This window comes from Cydia fagiglandana, chromosome 7 (assembly GCF_963556715.1).
Source record: "Cydia fagiglandana chromosome 7, ilCydFagi1.1, whole genome shotgun sequence".
NCBI lineage: Eukaryota > Metazoa > Arthropoda > Insecta > Lepidoptera > Tortricidae > Cydia > Cydia fagiglandana.
The window spans coordinates 4,005,213-4,023,058 of NC_085938.1; the positions used below are offsets into that span (position 1 = coordinate 4,005,213).

At 36.1% G+C, this 17,846-nt stretch overlaps 1 protein-coding gene across 1 annotated transcript; it reads right to left on the reverse strand.

Annotated features, from left to right (window-relative positions):
- Nucleotides 1–1,939: 1,939 nt before the first annotated feature.
- LOC134665716 (odorant receptor 49b-like) lies at nt 1,940–6,061 on the reverse strand. The gene is made up of 5 exons (XM_063522684.1): nt 5,050–6,061; nt 4,690–4,789; nt 4,120–4,224; nt 2,834–2,989; nt 1,940–2,633 (listed from the first exon to the last, which is right to left on the reverse strand). The coding sequence occupies exons 1-5, from the start codon at nt 5,856–5,858 to the stop codon at nt 2,583–2,585; spliced, it is 1,221 nt and encodes a 406-aa protein (XP_063378754.1). The 5' UTR covers nt 5,859–6,061; the 3' UTR covers nt 1,940–2,582.
- Between the last annotated feature and the right edge of the window lie 11,785 nt (nt 6,062–17,846).

The window sequence follows — 17,846 nt, forward strand, 5'->3', positions numbered from 1 at the left end:
ATTTTATTTCATCCTTTTTGAAGTCGGTTTTCTTTTTTTTGTAAAAAGTTTTTATTAATGTTTTAACTGTTAACACTTAAAAGTTGTTAGTGCGCGTTACCGTAGTAACGCGTACAGGAGATGAGCTCTGGGCCCGGAACTAAGGTCCGGAACGCAAGTCCGGAACTACACGCAGTTATTTTGAGCTTCTTAATCAAATCTCTCCCTTCTTCCCACGTGCAAATTGTCTTGTCCCCTAATGCAGATAATTTAATTTTATAAACAATGCAGTTTTAACTATATATTTTTGCATCATTTTCACAGGTTTCTTAGTCAGTCAACTTGAATAATATCTAAGTATATAAACCTATTTATATTAGTAGGTACATATACTAATATATATACTAATAAATACATAAATATGATTAATATACGTTATGACTTATGTAGGTACCTAACTACCTAATTCTACAATTGTCCGACAAATCAATAAGTCGTACTTACCTAAGTGTTTCTTATAAAATAAAGACGTTGGTTTATTTGAAATTACAAGCATCTAAGTATTGGTCCTCCTTATCACGCGAATATAGTTCTGTTAGTAACTTTATATGGGGCATTATAATGAAAAGGGACCTTATTGTCGATGGCGCTTACGCTGCACAGCGTCGCGCGGCATTGTATTTATATCGGAGCATCGTTAATAATGGCGTAAGCGACAATAAGGTCCCTTTTCATAGATAACGTCACATATAGTAAGCGTCTAATATTACTTTCTGTAAAAAGTACGTTCGGTTTTTGTGGGTTAATTTACATTTTCTTTATAAAGAACTCTGCGATCTCCAAAGTTCTTTTTAAAGGACTTGGGGATCTCCAAGCAGTAGAGGTGTGTTCATATATTTATGAGCTTAGCTGCCCCGATGTATTGATAGCGATTGTATTAGGTGGATACACACTAAACACTTACACTTTATATGTTAAGCCTGCGCAAATAGTTTGAAAGCTTAGACGGAGCAGGGCTCTTAAGACTATCCATTGGACATATAGGTACTTGCAGTAATCCGGTAGATTTGGATTTGGGCATGCGTGGCGTCTTACGAACGTGACCTTGCTGAAACATCTATATATACTTAAAATAATATCACATCGAATAAACTCAATTTTGCACGACGTTTCTGATTGCAAGTAAGGTAGATTTTCTCAAGAGCCTTTGGCGCAGCACATCCCACACAATTCAGATGATTATAATTATTGCCTATGGCGCAGGTTTTGTATATAGTCTCGGATTATATGTCCAAAGATCGTACACAATATTCCCAACGCCTGACTTTATTCAGCTTCATACATTCAGTTAGTAGGGGATGTGGCCGTGTGGTACCTATGGGGTTCTTCAAAAACCGGCTAAGTGTACCGTGTATAATGTACAGGATTCCGAGATTCCTGAGGCTCATTAAGGTATGTAATATTTTTATACAAACCTAAAACGCTGTAAATTTTAGCTTTAGTTACAGCGTTTAATTTTAGCTAGAGATTCGGTTTCTCTTAATTAAACATTGCATTGATCATGTTGATCTTTAGAATCAGTAGTGGATTATTTTGGGTAATTCAAATTTGAAAAGGAATCTATTGAATTTTCATTGTGATCTGTACTGGTGGAATAATCCTAGAACTTTCTAATTATATTTCGATGAATACAAAACTACAATGAGACTGGGACGTTTATTGGTAAAATTTGTATTTATAAAAGGTCACTCTATAACGTCTTAAAATTGAATACAGCTCGATATTTCAATCCGTTTCAAGGCTTTGAATAATTTATGGTAGGTCTAAGGCTGGCTGTGGCGAATTTTTTTATAAGTTCTTCAAAAGCCGGGAGCGTTGTGTAGCTATTCTATAAAAAAATATTCCTAAATTGCTGATGGATTAGGAAAAAAGGTACTAAAATTATTAAGTAAACAACAGCGAGGAGCGAACCTTTATTGATCAAAATTAATTCTATCAATTCGTCGTTAATAATTTCATTATTAAATCCCTCCTAATCCATTATGAAAGACTAATCCTAATTTCATAAATATGTTTTGAATTTTAAATGCCTAGTAAGACTTTTCAGAGGTAAATTTTATTATTCTTTCATTATCAACTTTGGCCATTAGTTCCCTCTGGGAATGCCCGGACTGAACTGAGGGACGTTACCAAAATAGGGACTTAAGTACCTCTCTTACCAAATTACAATTAGACAATTTTATTGTTATTCGATACAAGCTTTATGTTTGCTCAAATTGGTTCACTTTTTGTGTTGTTCATGTTTTTCCTAATGTGTCAGTATTGTTAATATGTGATTTGCTAGACAACTTTCTTGGTACAGTGAACTGCAAAATTGCTTGGACACATGAATAGAATTAATTCACAAAGTGGCCATTACCCTTTTGCCAGCTGGGTGTACAGGCGGAAACCTACTAAGCTGCTTCTTAACGAAATAATTATAACATGCTATTTAGTTTTCTAATGGTGATCAAAGAGGTGGTCAGTAACATCATCACATCACTATGTATTCTATGTATATAATTTTGTGTGGATTGTGTAGAACGTTGATTTAGCTTAGGCTCCTACTTTGTTTCTTTCAGTAGAGTAAAGAAACTGTAGCTGGTTTTTAGTATCTGAAACAATAAATTATAAATGGTTTATAACTTTACATTTAGCTTGGAAGAGAAATCACAATATGGTTTGCTATCAACAAATGCTAAATAATATTTTCGTTATCAAACAATAGGACTGGATGACTACAGTTTCAACTGAAATAGATACTTCCCGGTATATTTTAAGGGTTTTACACAGGAATACAGGATTCATTACTTACTGCAACAAAGGTGTCGAGAGACATTTCATTACATGGCCCGGCTTTGAAAAAAAGCCGTTTGGACGTGGTGTGTTGCAGCAAAGCAACTTCCTTCTGGATTTTCGCATCCATGGTTATCCATTTGCTTTCAAATATACCGGAGCTAACTGATAAACTCTGCAATCAATAAGGATAAAAAAAAAACGATTAATGGATTTTTTAAAGTTTTATTTGTCCCCATAGCTCTGCAATGCAAACAGTCGTATTTTCAGGACCTATGAAAGGATCATAGGTAAATAACGGGCGATGGTTTTTTGCAACTTTGCATTCTGTTCATTTCCCTGTGTCCCTTTTTTGATCGTCGAGATGTATTCTTTGTTATTTAATCCTTTGTAAATGCCATGAGTTATCGGGAGTATTAACATTAGTTCAATTATATTTTTGAAGTGAAAACTTCTTTAGCGGCGCTGAGCACTTTTTGAGGTGGGGTAAAAATGATAAACTCGATTCAGCGTAACGTAACGTAACGTAACGTAACGTAACGCTGACGTCATGTGTCACGGACAATGTTATTCACCAAAGATCTTTAGTCATAATGTATCATAATCAGGTCAATTATTTAAAACTGGACTTGATGTTCAATCTTCAATGTTCTAATCTTGTACGGACTGAAATACGAGGATCTCACAGTTACATTCTAACTTTATATCACTCAAATATAATTAAATAAAGCACATCTTGATGAAATCGCTAGTAAAAGTGAACTCTAGAACTTTTTTATTTATAAGTTTTAGTGTTTTGTTATAAAGTTGTAAAAATGTTATTAAATAAAATTTTACTCTAGTACTTACTGGTGAATAAAACTCAAAATATCATGACCAAAATATATTTAGATGTGAGGTCTGCAAGGTAACTTTACAATTTTTATTCGAATTTTAAACTAGTGACGCTACAAATTTAAGCTCACTGGCCAGCAATTTCGGAACTAAAGTTTTTCAATAGAAATGAGGATGGATAAATATTAGTGCTGCAGACATTTTGGACTAGTTAATAGTCATTGAGTTTTCACTTCTGTCGGCACTCCCGGCCGGAGTGCAACCCGTTGTTTTTTTTTTCTTGTAAGTATGTTGAAAAACACGAAACACGTGTGCATTGGTAATTTACACGTAAGTATCGGCTTTCTTATTGCGCGCGAGTTGAAAACAAGCACAATATTCAATATCGCCTTGTGTGTAATGACCAACGTAGCACGCTTGTATCATAATGTACAATTTACTAACACCATTTATTATTTATTTATTACTAACCTCTACTGTAACTTCATTGCTGAACCAATAGAATATTAAAAGTTGAACTAAAATGCCAAATACGAATAGCATGGCTGCCATCATCGCTGGTAAATCGCCTGACGCCTGAAATGACAAATTTTAACTATTAATTACTTATTTCATTTTTTTTCAAGTTATTTATTTAATACAAAATATACAATAATATTTACTTAATCTAGTGTAAGTACATTATCATAGACAGTAATAACCTGAAAAACAAGATCTTTAACTAATAGAATAAAACCGACTTCCCAACAGAACCGAGTATGGTAGAAGTTTCTTTTTCTTAATTTTTGGTGCCTGACGACCTGAAGACCAATTTTTTTTTAAATTAATTACTTAAATTTTCTAAAGCCAATCGCTTTCTTGGACATCGAGATTTGTGTCGAATCAAACTATCCAACCCTTTTTTACCTATAGCGAAAGACAATGTGAATTAGCGAGCGCATTTTATTTTGCGAAGCCTTTGTGAAGACACAAGATGTGTGCGCGATAGACGATTAAGATTATAGGTAGTTAGCTACAGGTAGGTACAGCTACTATACTTACATTTGAGATTTGTATGATGCAGGATCCTAAGTTTATAGATATCACAATAAGGTATATGAACATCACGGATGATATCAATTTTTCGAATAATTTCTGGTGCCTGCAAATAAATGCAACGGAGACAAGATAAAATAATGGATTTTGTAATTCTTCTTACAGAAGTTATTTACTGTAGCGGCGATAGCAATATTATCATGGCTAAAAGATACTTTTGCCATGCTATTGGCTTTTGCTATTGGATATGATGACCTAGTATATACGACAGCACAGAAAGAGCAAAAAAAGGCAAGCAAGTGTTCAGTGGTATTTCAAAAATATCTCGTACAAGACACAGCTATACTTAATAAAATTATATCTTACTCTTTTAGAGACGTGTGGAAACGGTGACATTTTATAATATTCTCGTGACTTCGTTCTTTGCTCTCAGGGTCTATAACTTTGGTACAATAGACGCGAGAAATCTTGAGCTGACCGGCGAAAAATATGAACGTAGATATTACCAACGAGTCCCAAGAGATGATGTAAGAACTCATTATATTACCTAGAATTGTCTGAATAACCATGGAATAATAGTATCCTGGCGGAACATCCTGGTTGAAAGGAACGTAAAATTGGAAAAGCGGTACGTAAATATCCGTTCCATTCTCCACAATTTGATTTTTCTGGTACGGGTCAGTGAATAAACTTATGTTGCAACAGATAGCCATAAACCAAAATGGGTAAATTACTCTCCTACTCTTCCTAATATACTCGTCCATAACGTCGATCACTTCTTCATCTTCATCAGAGAGCTGTCGCAGCTCTGTGCGTGACATGTAGTCGATCAATTTCTCCCAGAGATGATAGTCCTTCCGGAAAAAGATGGTCTTAGGTGTGCCCATGTGAAAAGGAGCGGTTTGTATAATGAAAAGAAGAGCACTGAGATCTAACCCGATCAAACATTTTAAATACTGACTGAAGAAAAAGGTCATAAGTATGTAATATACCATCTGTTTAAAACGGGTGGATTTTAATTCCATGTTCGGGTGCCAGTTTCCCGTGAGGTTCATAAAGCTGAGATATGGACCCGCCGAAGGGTGTTCAGGGTCTTCAAGACACTTTAGCATGTATTGTAGTGAATAACGCGATATTTTTTTATTTCTAATTCGTTTATATCCTTCTATCGACATCTTTGAACGTTGGATGGCTTCCAAAGATGTCTAATGCTGTCTGAACCTATCGAATAAATGAACTGTCCGATCAAATATATTGAAAATTGGCGTGAGAATTATAGCAGTGACTTGCAGAACCCATGCATGTTTGATGGTGAATATTTCAGGCATGTGATTTGTGTTACGTGTAATAACAGTGCAATACTTCGCTGATTGGATTTGTACTTGAATAATTAATTACTATAATTTTCTTACCCTTCTAGAAAGATCAGTAATCTTTATATCCAGTTACAATAGACGACATTTTAACCAAGTGTAAGAAATAGAGACATATCCGTTTGCTACATTTAAAAATTTTAATTTAAAAAAATGAAACAATAATGCAGCTCTTTTTCTATTCTAATAGAAAATGGTATATTTTTACTTAGATTTCTTTGAATTTAATACAATTACTGTGATAATAGAATACTGGGTTGAAGGAGGCTAGGTTACTTTCTAATCTAATTAATTATTTTAATATTTAAGTTTTGTTTTCATATTTAGCGTTTAAACGTTTACTTATAAAATGTATGTACATTATTTAGGATTGCATAAAAATATGCAAGTTACAGAAATTTTCCAAAAAGTTAAGAAATCCTCGGAAACTCGGTTTTCAGGACGTATTGGTCGAAATCCGGTTTTATTCAACTTTTTCATGTTAACTCTTAACTAACTTAGTTAAGCTACCTACCTACTTTTCGTGTTATATTGTAGGTGTGACGCTGGTTTTAGCACAGAAATAAAACTGCAATTCGACATTTCCGATTAAAAAACACTTATAAATCGAGAATCGCTGTGGACGGTTTTTCCGACGAAAAATTATCTTATCAAACATCAATCGTCAAACATTTATTCAGCAAACAGACCACAGGGGCACTACTGCCCGATTCGAAAAATGTTATTTTAAACGACAAACGTCTATGAAATTATGACGTACTAGCTGTTGCCCGCGACTTCGTCCGCGTGGAATCTTATCTTCAACATTTTACTTCTTTAGTACCTCTAATTTTCATATCCAAGCAATGTTGAAATTAAGTACTTTTCTTTTTTAGCAAGTTGTATGAAGTTTTAAGTCAAGTGGATTTTGATGTTGGTTGCTGAAATTACTTTTCTTGTATTCTCATAATAGGTACCTATGCCCTTATACAAAGATTCAAGTTCAACCCCTTTCTCACCACCTTGGGGGATGACTTTCAAAAATGCTTGAATAAGTTTTCATGTTTTTTAATTTATTACCTTTTTTTCCAAAAAGTTAAAGATCCTAGCTTAAAATTAAATTTACACCCCAAGACGAATTTTCATTCCCTTTTTAGCCCCCTCAGGGATTGAATTTCCAAAAACGTTGCAATTACTTTTTTTTGTAATCGGCTATTATGTCTTTCTAAGAAGTTTCAAAGCATTCAAACTTTGAACCCTATTTTAACCCTGTTAGGGGATGAATTTTACAAATCGCTTAAATCACTTTTATTGTCTTCTAATAATATCCCCAAATACAAAGATTCAAATCCCGCGCTCGAAAAAATGCATGATATCCATACAAACTTTCAACCCCGTTTTCACCACCATAGGGATGAATTTTCAAAAACGCTGAAATTAGTTTTCTTGTATTTTAATATAATACCTTTTTACAAAGTTTCAAGTTCCTAGCTTCAAATAAAATTTGCACCCGCAGACGAACTTCCATCCCCTTTTTAACTCCCTTAGGGGTTGAAATTCCAAAAACGTTGCAGTCAATTTTCTTTTTAATCGGCTATTATGCCTTTATAAGAAGTTTCAAAACCATTTGTAATGGATTCAAACTTTCAACCCCTTTTTAACCCTGTTAGGGGATGAATTTTACAAAACGCTGAAATTACTTTTCCTGTCTTCTAATAATATCCCTAAATACAAAGATTCAAGTCCCACACTCGAAAAAATGTTTGATATCCATACAGACTTCCAACCCCTTTTTCACCACCTTAGGGGTTGAATTTTCAAAAACGCTGATATCAGTTTTCTTGTATTTTAATAATATATCTTTTAACGAAGTTTCAAATTCGTAGCTCAAAAGAAAACTTTAACCCCATACAAATGTTCATCCCCTTTTTAACCCTGTTAGGGGATGAATTTTACAAAACGCTGAAATTACTTTTATTTTCTTCTAATAATATCTCCAAATACAAAGATTCAAGTCCCGCGCTCGAAAAATTTTTTGATATCCATACAAACTTTCAACCCCTTTTTCACCACCTTGGGGGATGAATTTTCTAAAACGCTGAAATTACTTTTCTTGTATTTGAATTTGATACTTTTTTACAAAGTTTCAAGTTCCTAGCTTAAAATAAAATTTGCACCCGAAGACGAACTTTCATCCCCTTTTTAACCCCCTTAGGGGTTGAATTTCCAAAAAATGTTGCAATGACTTTTTTTGTAATCGGCTATTATGCCTTTCTACGAAGTTTCAAAGCATTTGTAATGGATTAAAATTTTCAACCCCTTTTTAACCCTGTTAGGGGATGAATTTTACAAAACGCTGAAATTACTTTTCCTGTCTTCTAATAATATCCCTGAATACAAAGATTCAAGTCCACCACTTGAATTTTTTTTTGATATCCATACAAACTTTCAACCCCTTTTTCACCACCTTAGGGGATGAATTTTCAAAAACGCTGAAATTAGTTTTCTTGTATTTTAATAATATATCTTTTTACGAAGTTTCAAATTCCTAGCTTAAAAGAAAACTTTAACCCCATACACACTTTCATCCCCTTTTTAACCCCCTTAGGGGTTGAATTTCTCAAAATCGCTTCTTATCTCTTGTACACTTTATAAATGCAATCTGGTGTGCAAATTTCAACTTTCTGGCTTTTGTAGTTTCGGCTCTGCGTTGATGAATCAGTCAGTCAGTCAGTCAGGACACTTGCATTTATATATATAGATAGATAAATAACACTTACACTGCGTGGGCTATCAAAATCGCCGCAGACTTTTCTTGGTCTATGCACCTTTTTCCAAGCAATGCTCAAAACCCCAAAAAGTTCTTAACTTTTATACGACTCCAAACATTCCGGCAGCAGTAGGTAGGAACATTAAACGATGTTTAACTCAAGCTGTATCTGCAGTGACCGTTTTACCACAGCTATAGTCCGTTTTTTTTAGCATTAGAAAGAACTTCGCAGAAGTTCGCTTGTGGTTCTAAATCTGGCACTTTTAGCGGTAACAATTTGAAGTAAATTATATGTATTGACCATGCTACATTAGATAATTCAATAATTAGTAACAATTAACAAGCCTGATAAAAACTGCACGCTTGCTTCTGCGGAGTTCTTTCTAATGCTAAAAAAAACGAACTATAGAGACGAGTAAGTCGTAAAAACTGCTATTCTTGACACTAAACTAAGCTCAGTGTCGTACAAACTTTCGACTTTTGTTGAGTTGTTTGTCGCGGGTGTACATGTAAAAGAACATTAAAAAAAATCAAAGTCATGGAACACTCAAGGTGCCTTATGGCAGTTTGCGCTTACGCTATTATTAACGCCGCTCCAATATTATTGCGGCGCTACGCGACGTAAGCGCCAGCCGCCATAAGGTACCTTTTTCAGTAGATCGTCACATATTATTGTAGAGAGATATGAGAGTGAGTGACCCACTAAAAATATAGTTTGATCTTGTACTTAATCTTTATTATTTATTCGTCTCTGCTACAATCTCAGTGGCCAACACGCAAGAATCCGGGGCAACATTTTTTTAAAAGAAATTCTCGACCTTCGTCAGTTGTCCGGGCGACTTCCAAATTTAATTTGCTTTACACTGTGTGAGTGTTCGAATGAAGCGTAATTTAATAAAGGTGATTTAGTAACTAACTGGGTACAGTAAGGAAAAAAAATATTTATTATGGCCTAGTAGGAGCTTTTATATTGCTTATTTTCGTAGAACTCGAATTTTAAAAGCAGCATCTTTACTGCTAATGTTTACGATTGAGTTGACCCTCAAAAAGGTAATTTCAAGGCTTTTGATGGTATGCAAACGGTAGGCAATTTTACGTTTCCACATCCACATCTACCTACCCTCGGGAACGCAGCCCTCACTACAGTCACGACTCCACTCTGGACAGAAATTGTGACGTTATATATAACACTTGCACTGCGTGTGCTATCAAAATCGTTGCAGACTTGTCTTGATCTAACTCTAATAAGTAATAATTTTAGCTACTCGGCAGAACAAGGTAGAGCCTAAAGCCTAATGGTAATAGTACATTATTGCAGAGGCCGGGAAAGGGCAATTCGTGGATGAGTTTCGATTTTGTCGGACGACGCGAAGCGGAGTCCGACAAAGAAGACGAATCCACGAATTGCTATTCCTGCCGAGGCATATATAGTGCTTTTCTCCAAACATGCGAGGAAATAAGCTAAAATAATTATTATTTAAGCATCAAGCATCACTCAAATCAAACCTTCACATCCAAAATGTCAAAAACAATTTCCCTCTTTAATTAATTTTTAAAAGTTAAAGGCACAAACTTATTCTGCCATTCAGTACCATTCAATATTCGTTCATTCAATATAATTGCGCAATATAGTTTGTCAAACCAACTTTTCAGTCAGTAAGAACCAGGAAAACTACACCCATCCTTTTCTTTTGGGTGCTAGTACTAGTGTAAGACAAAGATAGTATGATTCTCTTTGTCTATGTTTGAAATGAGAAAGTCCTTTGACAAACTATGTAAGCTTTATGAACACGGATGAGATTTAAAAAAAATATAAAAATAATCTTTGATTTTATTAAGCAGTATTCGCACGATCATACACGTGAAATGATAGCTGATCGGGTCGTGTAGAAGCGGCTCGCGGCAATAATAATTGGCTGTTTGCGTTTTTTATTATTAAAAAGTAAAAAACACTACAGTAATAAGTTATTACTGTAGTGTTTTTTTACTTCCCGTCCGCTAGAACAGGACAGCGATAGTTTGATGTTTTTTAGTTAGAGTTTGACATTAACGAAGAACTTCCCGTACTATTTTTGCTACAGTAAGGTGTACATTTCCGAGCATATTGGAGAAAAAGCTATTATTCCTAAAGGTTATGTTTAACTATATCCCAAAGCTACTCGTAAGCTTCTTGGGTAGTTATTAATTCGGTCCAATTCTTCCTGAAAGGCGTCAAATATTATGTCCAAGGTACTTAGATTCCCTTTCCCGACCGGAATTACCATATTGTACAGAATATTTGGTTATAACAGACACCTTAGCCTCTCCATAAGCAATTACGGGAGCGAACTTACGTAGAAATTAAAGCAAGACATGCAAATCTGGCGCTAAACCGGTGTATTCGAACGAGGCTAGCATGATGAGTACCTAATCAAAAAAATAAAACAATAATATTTATTATACATAATTATATTCACGATTATACATACTTAGTACTGATCAATTAGTGCTACCTAATCAGTTATACATAGGTACTTACGTATTTGAGCACCTTGGCCGCTCGTATAGGTATTATATGCACCTTCACTAGGGAATGCACCCTGTACTGAGTTTGTATGGCGAGAACCGGGAATTCCCGGTTCCTGTACTGTATTCGTATAGAAAACCAGTACCGGAAGCACTCCCTAACCGCCACCTTCACCAAAAGTGCGACATGTGTTTCACCTCTCTACGAAGTACCTTTGATGCTGGAGATATTGACGGTCTGGAGTCCGGCAACGGAGGCGGAAGAGTTTGGCTATGGGTTGAAAAAACATGATATTGATGACCAAAATTTCTCGAACTTCCATTATTTCTTGTCAATCTTCTGCCAATCACTTTCAAACACAACATAATGGTCTCGCCCTCTCCATATTTGTGCGTTCTCTTTTGGTTCTCTTCCACCTGGTGGGTATTTGTCATGCCATCCCAAATTGACCGCGAGATATAAGCCCTTGCTACACGGTCGCTGACAAGCCCCCAGACCGCGTGGCCTTGGCCGGTCCCGGACCGTGTAGACAGTTGTTACCAACAAAATTTGACCAAAACTGACCAAGGACAGACCAAGGTCAGACGGTTAGACGGCTTGTCGGCGACCGTGTAGCAAGCCTTATAGCTTTGCGCCACCCTTGGCCTCGGGCAATGGTACCTTTGGGCCTCAGGGTGAATATTGAATAACCCCCTGCTTCCGCATACTTAATATACCTACTGTTGCCTAATTTTTTTGAGCATGCTAGCCACGCTCCCCGTAATCTGCCTTCCAAATATCTATCTCAACCCCCAAAGATATCCACAATCAGGGATCCAACAACAAATCTTGAGTTTTAGCAATTACCATGTAAATTTGAGAAGTTGGCGAAATAATTTAAACCGGATTCAACAAACAATTTATATGTTAATTCTGGAGGTGTGGGCCGGAGTGAATTAGTCGACTTGCGAGATCGTAGGGCAGGGATTCTGTACTTTATGAGTGAAGAAATAAAATAAATAAGTTTACGTCGAGTAAGAGAAACTACGGGACAAGAAAAACACTTGTAGGGAAAATAAACAGTTAGAGATACTTAAAGACTAAATCAAAAAAACTAAATCAAAGGACATTCCTCATACGGTTGCCCCGAGCAAAATAATGTCTGACCGTCCGCCTGACCTTACATCGACAACCTTAGTGGACAGCTGTGGACACATGGACCTCTACAATTTTAAATCTATGCAATATGGTTTAATTTTATTGTTGTTACCTTTGCTTCACCTGATGGTGGTCTGATTGACCGCTGGAAGTCGCCAGCGTCATGCTGAGATGAGACCATTTAGTGTGGCACTTCATGCTATCCCCTCAGCTGTGGGAGATGAATTTGGCCGCTCCCCCTCATCTGTGGCAGCCTAAGGGGTCTGCTCCACAGACAGGGTTTCTAGGTCCACGTGCAAGTGGAAAATTGCGATTTATTCCGTTTTTTACAATGATACAGTCTATAGTTTGTATTTTTTCTGCCCTTTATTTAATTATCTAACTGCAACATAAAATTACGACCATAAACTAACATAAAATAACTGTACAGTCGAATTCAAATTATAGGTACCGAAATGTATCTTTCATATTCTATTGTAATAAAAAAATAAACAGTTTTTAGGTGTATCTGTTACTCTAATTATGTACATAATGTAATCATACACATCAAAAAAACATAAAATGTCAGGCTTATCAATTAAATACATGATATATACCATTTGAAAACTTTATTGAAATTATTTCTGCCCTAGAAATGGCGCACGTAAATAAGTTTCTAATTACATGCATTGTGGAGTCCTACCACACCCTATGTAATAATTTTATACATAAATAAGAAATTTAAGTTGTAAACTATCTGTGGCCAAAGTAATAGTAATGCAGGTGCAGTAGTTATATGGTAAGAAATGTTTAAAAAATGCTTTTATTTATTCATGCACCATTGATAGCCCACAAAATGTTGAAAAATCACAGCAACCAGCAGCCTTAATCCAAAGAAATTCCGTTTCTCAGGGTATTAATGAAACAATATTTAATAATAAATAATCGCACTTGTTCTTATTAAACAAAAAACATCTAAAAACTTGATCTGAAAACAAGACAAATATAGACCAAATCACATCTATATGGTTTGATTAATATGGACATACCTAGACCGTAAGAGCAATAAAGGGATATTTCAGAATGTGTGAAGAGTAACACCTAAAATCTTAGTAGCAAACCCCACCACCATCATTATTATTATCATCATCATCATCATCATCACTGTCGCCTAGTACCCATATTAAAAGCCTTGCATAATTAATTTATATTAATTTTTTTATACTCGTCAATCTCAGTATAAAGACTTCATGGACCAAACTATAATCTTACAAATTAAATGTCCAGCCCTTGCTCTCACTCATTACAGTTGCGCTGAGCTGTGTTATTATAGCCTATGTGGAAAGAGAAGTATCGTAGAATTAGTTAGTAAGTGGAATGTCCATGCTATGCAAACGTGCGTTAGTAACATGACAGCGCCGTCTGTGGCGACAGCCTGGCAGGTGCTCGTCCAGTCTGTTGCGACAGCCCGAGAGGTTATGTGCCGACCGTTATTTAGTTTGATAGCTATTATTCACTTTAAACAGATTTTAAACTAATTTCATTGTATTTAATATAATCTATATGAACTACGACATATTATGATTGTTTTGAGACATAGTAAAACTTATACAAATAATAAGAAACCGAGTAAGAAAATTTCGGCTATGACTTGGCATGTCATTTCTTCACACCTTTAGCACTTAATATTATTCTAAAAATACACCCAAACATAATATTAACAAAAGTTTACTGACATTTCCTCAGCTTTTTAACGGTTTCACCATAAAAATCCACAATTTTACTATAAAAACACGTAACATCCTACTCGTCACAGTGGCTGTTTTTGACTGACGAAAGTTTCTTAAAAAGTAAAAAGTTTCTTTAAAGTTTCACTTTTTCAACCGTTGAACATTCAAATGTTCGCTTGGTAGCTGTCTTGCTTCATTCACTCCACGATTAAATATGTCAGAGCGAGTTAAACATATGTTTCACTGATATTTTACCTTAAGTTTAGGCGCGAATTATGCGAACCTGGCAGGTTGAGCCACAGATAAACCGCCAATTTTATGACCGCCTGAAAGGCGCTCCCACAGTTGAGGGGCTATCGATCTGTGTGTGATGGAAAAGTACTAGAACTTTCTTTAGGTAGGGCAGCGGCGAAATTTTATTTAAGTATAAATTCTTCAAATGCTGGGAGCGCTGTATAGTCATATGCCTTATGGGAATATAGTTCAGAGCCGGAAACCGCTACCAACTTTTAGTATGTTGTTGGGCATGGCATTGGGTCTCCAAAACTGCCGGGAGACAGCGGCGCCGGCCATCTACTTCAGCGGAATGACGTCATCAAAATGACTCCCGTTTCGTTGCGAATATTGCATATTGTACCCAAACTATGCATAGCACATAATTTGGTGGGGTATTGAACGAAAGCCAGTTAAATATGCTATATTTCATTTATACAGTCTGTATCAAAATATTCAGCCGTTTAAGAGCCATTTGCAAAAGAATCAAAATGATGTATAAAAATATTCAATTATTTGGGTTTTACAACCAAACCAAAAGTCAGACGTTAAAGCAATGTACTACAAAATTAAAGACAACGTCTGACGCCATACGCTGATATCAATCAAGTTAAAATTGGGCCAAATATGTGGAAATTATGCATCAAAATGTAGATATTTGCCCATACAAATGCATTAAAGTTAAAAAAATCCAAATTGGTCATTTTCAGGATAATCCGCGTAAGCTTCTAGTATGTTATTACTGTTATTAGCAATATGACCTGGGTCCTAAAACTGCCGGGAGACCATCTTTATTGTCCCCCAGTCACGAATAATGACGTCATACAAATAATCACTGCCGAATTTCGTAAAATGTAAATTATAGCTATACTATGAGTCACACATACATGTGTGTTACATGTAATGAAAGGTTATTAAATTTAGTATGATTCACCTAAACATTGTTTGTAAAAAAATGTACGGTTTAAGAGCTAGAAACAAAGAAATACCACTTTTTATGGAAAAAGTAGATGTATATCAATTTTATAGCTAAACTAAAATCGTCAATAAAATGTTGCGTATAATATTTAAAAAACCAGTTATTCAACTATATATCACAATTTAAATTTTACATTTCCGACAAAAACTGTGGAAGTTCTGGAAAAAAAACTAAAGCGCCCCAACAATTCTACCTTAATGCGCTCATATTGTGCAAAGAATAGTTCTAAATCATCGAGTATTAAATGAATGAACATTACATAAAATACATGAAAACGACATTTTCGAATGGAACCATAATTAAAAAAATAATAATTTACTTGATAAGTAAGCAAAATACTGTTTCTTTAAGTACCTAATCTCCTCCTTTCAAAGTCGGTTAAAATGTGGCTTTTGTGACCTGGGCTACAAAGACAAATAAATTGACACCTCATTTATCAAAATCAGTTCAGTTGTTTCATGTAAAAAATTCATAATTACATACGTAGATAGCAGTTCCTGCTGTAGTCTCGCGGTAAATATTAATATCAAATAGACTCTTATTGTCATGGCCTAACGCTACATTATTAGAGAAATGTAAAGTTACATGCCAGTAAGTAGGTACATGCCTAATACAAAATGCCTTATCTCGGTAAATGCCATATCAGTTCACTTAATGCGATACATAAGCCTCGATTAGCCTTATACATACATACATACATACATACATACATCACTGGCTCAGTGACCCATAGAGGATCTTGACCTCTGACACAAAAGAGCGTCACTGTGCCCTATTCTGCGCCACTTCGCGCCAGTTGGGTATTCTTATTCTTATAAAAGTGGAATCTTGAGTGGTGCAAGGGTTTCAAGGCTGAGCTGAGAAGGCTGGCAGAATTTTCCCTCTGATCCTCCGAAATACAGAGGTCACCCCTCTGGTCTGCTAACATCTACGGCCTGAGGGTTTCAACGTTAGATGCCAAGCCAAGCCAAGCCATAATAGTAAAGGTCTAATTATTGAATTTTAATTTTTTTTCCGACTACGGCAGAATTTGCTATCTATGCGTGCATGTGTAGGTACCGTTTGCATGAAAGTACTGAACTGATTTTGATAAATTAGGTGTCAATTTATTTGTCTTTGTAGCCCAGGTCACAAAAGCTACATTTTAACCGACTTTGAAAGGAGGAGATTAGGTACTTAAAGAAACAGTATTTTGCTTACTTATCTAGTAAATTATAATTTTTTTAATTATGGTTCCATTCGAAAATGTCGTTTTCATGTATTTTATGTAATGTTCATCCATTTAATACTCGATAATTAGAACTATTCTTTGCATAATATGAGCGCATTAAGGTAGAATTGTTGGGGCGCTTTAGTTTTTTTTCCAGAACTTCCACAGTTTTTGTCGGAAATGTAAAATTTAAATTGTGATATATAGTTGAATAACTGGTTTTTCAAATATTATACGCAAATTTTTTATGACGATTTTAGTTTAGCTATAAAATTGATACATATCTACTTTTTCCATAAAAAGTGTTATTTCGTTGTTTCTAGCTCTGAAACCGTACATTTTTTTTACAAACAATGTTTAGGTGAATCATAATACATTTAATAACCTTTCATAACTTGATGTATTCATATATATGGTACAAAAACAAGTCAAAAAAACAATAAATAAAAATAACTTAAAATTAAACTAAATACAAACTATTCTAAAATAAAATAAAACTAATCTAAACTAAATCTAAAAAAGGCCCCTGTGGCAAGGTCCCCAAGATGCTGGCTGCGTTACCCCGCTGAACTGCCAGACTAAAGCGTTGAGCGAGGTAACTGCCAGCTCTCGGGTCCCCAGTTGCGTCCCTGAGTCTCTTTGAAAGGTTTCCAAAGAGACTCAGGGCGCCAGGACCCCACGGACCCAGGGTCTCGACGCCGAAAGGAACGAAAATGTATTCGGCGCCGAGACCGCGATACTTCCCAACCTTTGCGTTTTCGGCCGCCTCCGCAGCAGCTGCCGCCCTCGCAGAGGTTCCGTGGAGATGTGACGGGGCCAGCGTGTCTACGCAGGTTGCGTCCCACACTAGCACCCGCCCCATACTCCACGGAATCAAGGACATCCCGTCAGGTCTCTTGCCGTCACTTCTCAATATGCCGGTCGGCTCCAATAGAGCAGGCACATTGACCGACGCAAGAGACCGACGGATGATGTCGTTAAGGGCGGCATGCCTGGAGAAGCGGCCCGCGCTCCGCTGGCAGGAGAGACCGTGGTGGCCTAACTGGTCTACGTCCGCACCGCAGGGGCAACGATGAGGGGCACACACCGGGATACCCAAACGGATGCAAATCGAGAGCCGGAGTGTGTTGGGCTCTAAAAAAGTTCCAATTTTAGGAGAAGGATGCGCGCGGAGCCAGTGCCCAGCCTCTCTAGTACCTACTGCCAAGAGTCTAGCTCTTTCCGCAG

What these genes read in the sequence shown, in the direction of transcription:
- LOC134665716 (XM_063522684.1), bottom strand. Translation starts at nt 5,858, where the DNA reads ATGTCGATAGAAGGATATAAACGAATTAGAAATAAAAAAATATCGCGT. An exon ending in TTCCACACGTCTCTAAAAGA is followed by an intron (nt 4,790 to 5,049) that starts GTAAGATATAAT and finishes ATTTATTTGCAG; the next exon opens with GCACCAGAAATTATTCGAAA. An exon ending in GCATCATACAAATCTCAAAT is followed by an intron (nt 4,225 to 4,689) that starts GTAAGTATAGTA and finishes TTGTCATTTCAG; the next exon opens with GCGTCAGGCGATTTACCAGC.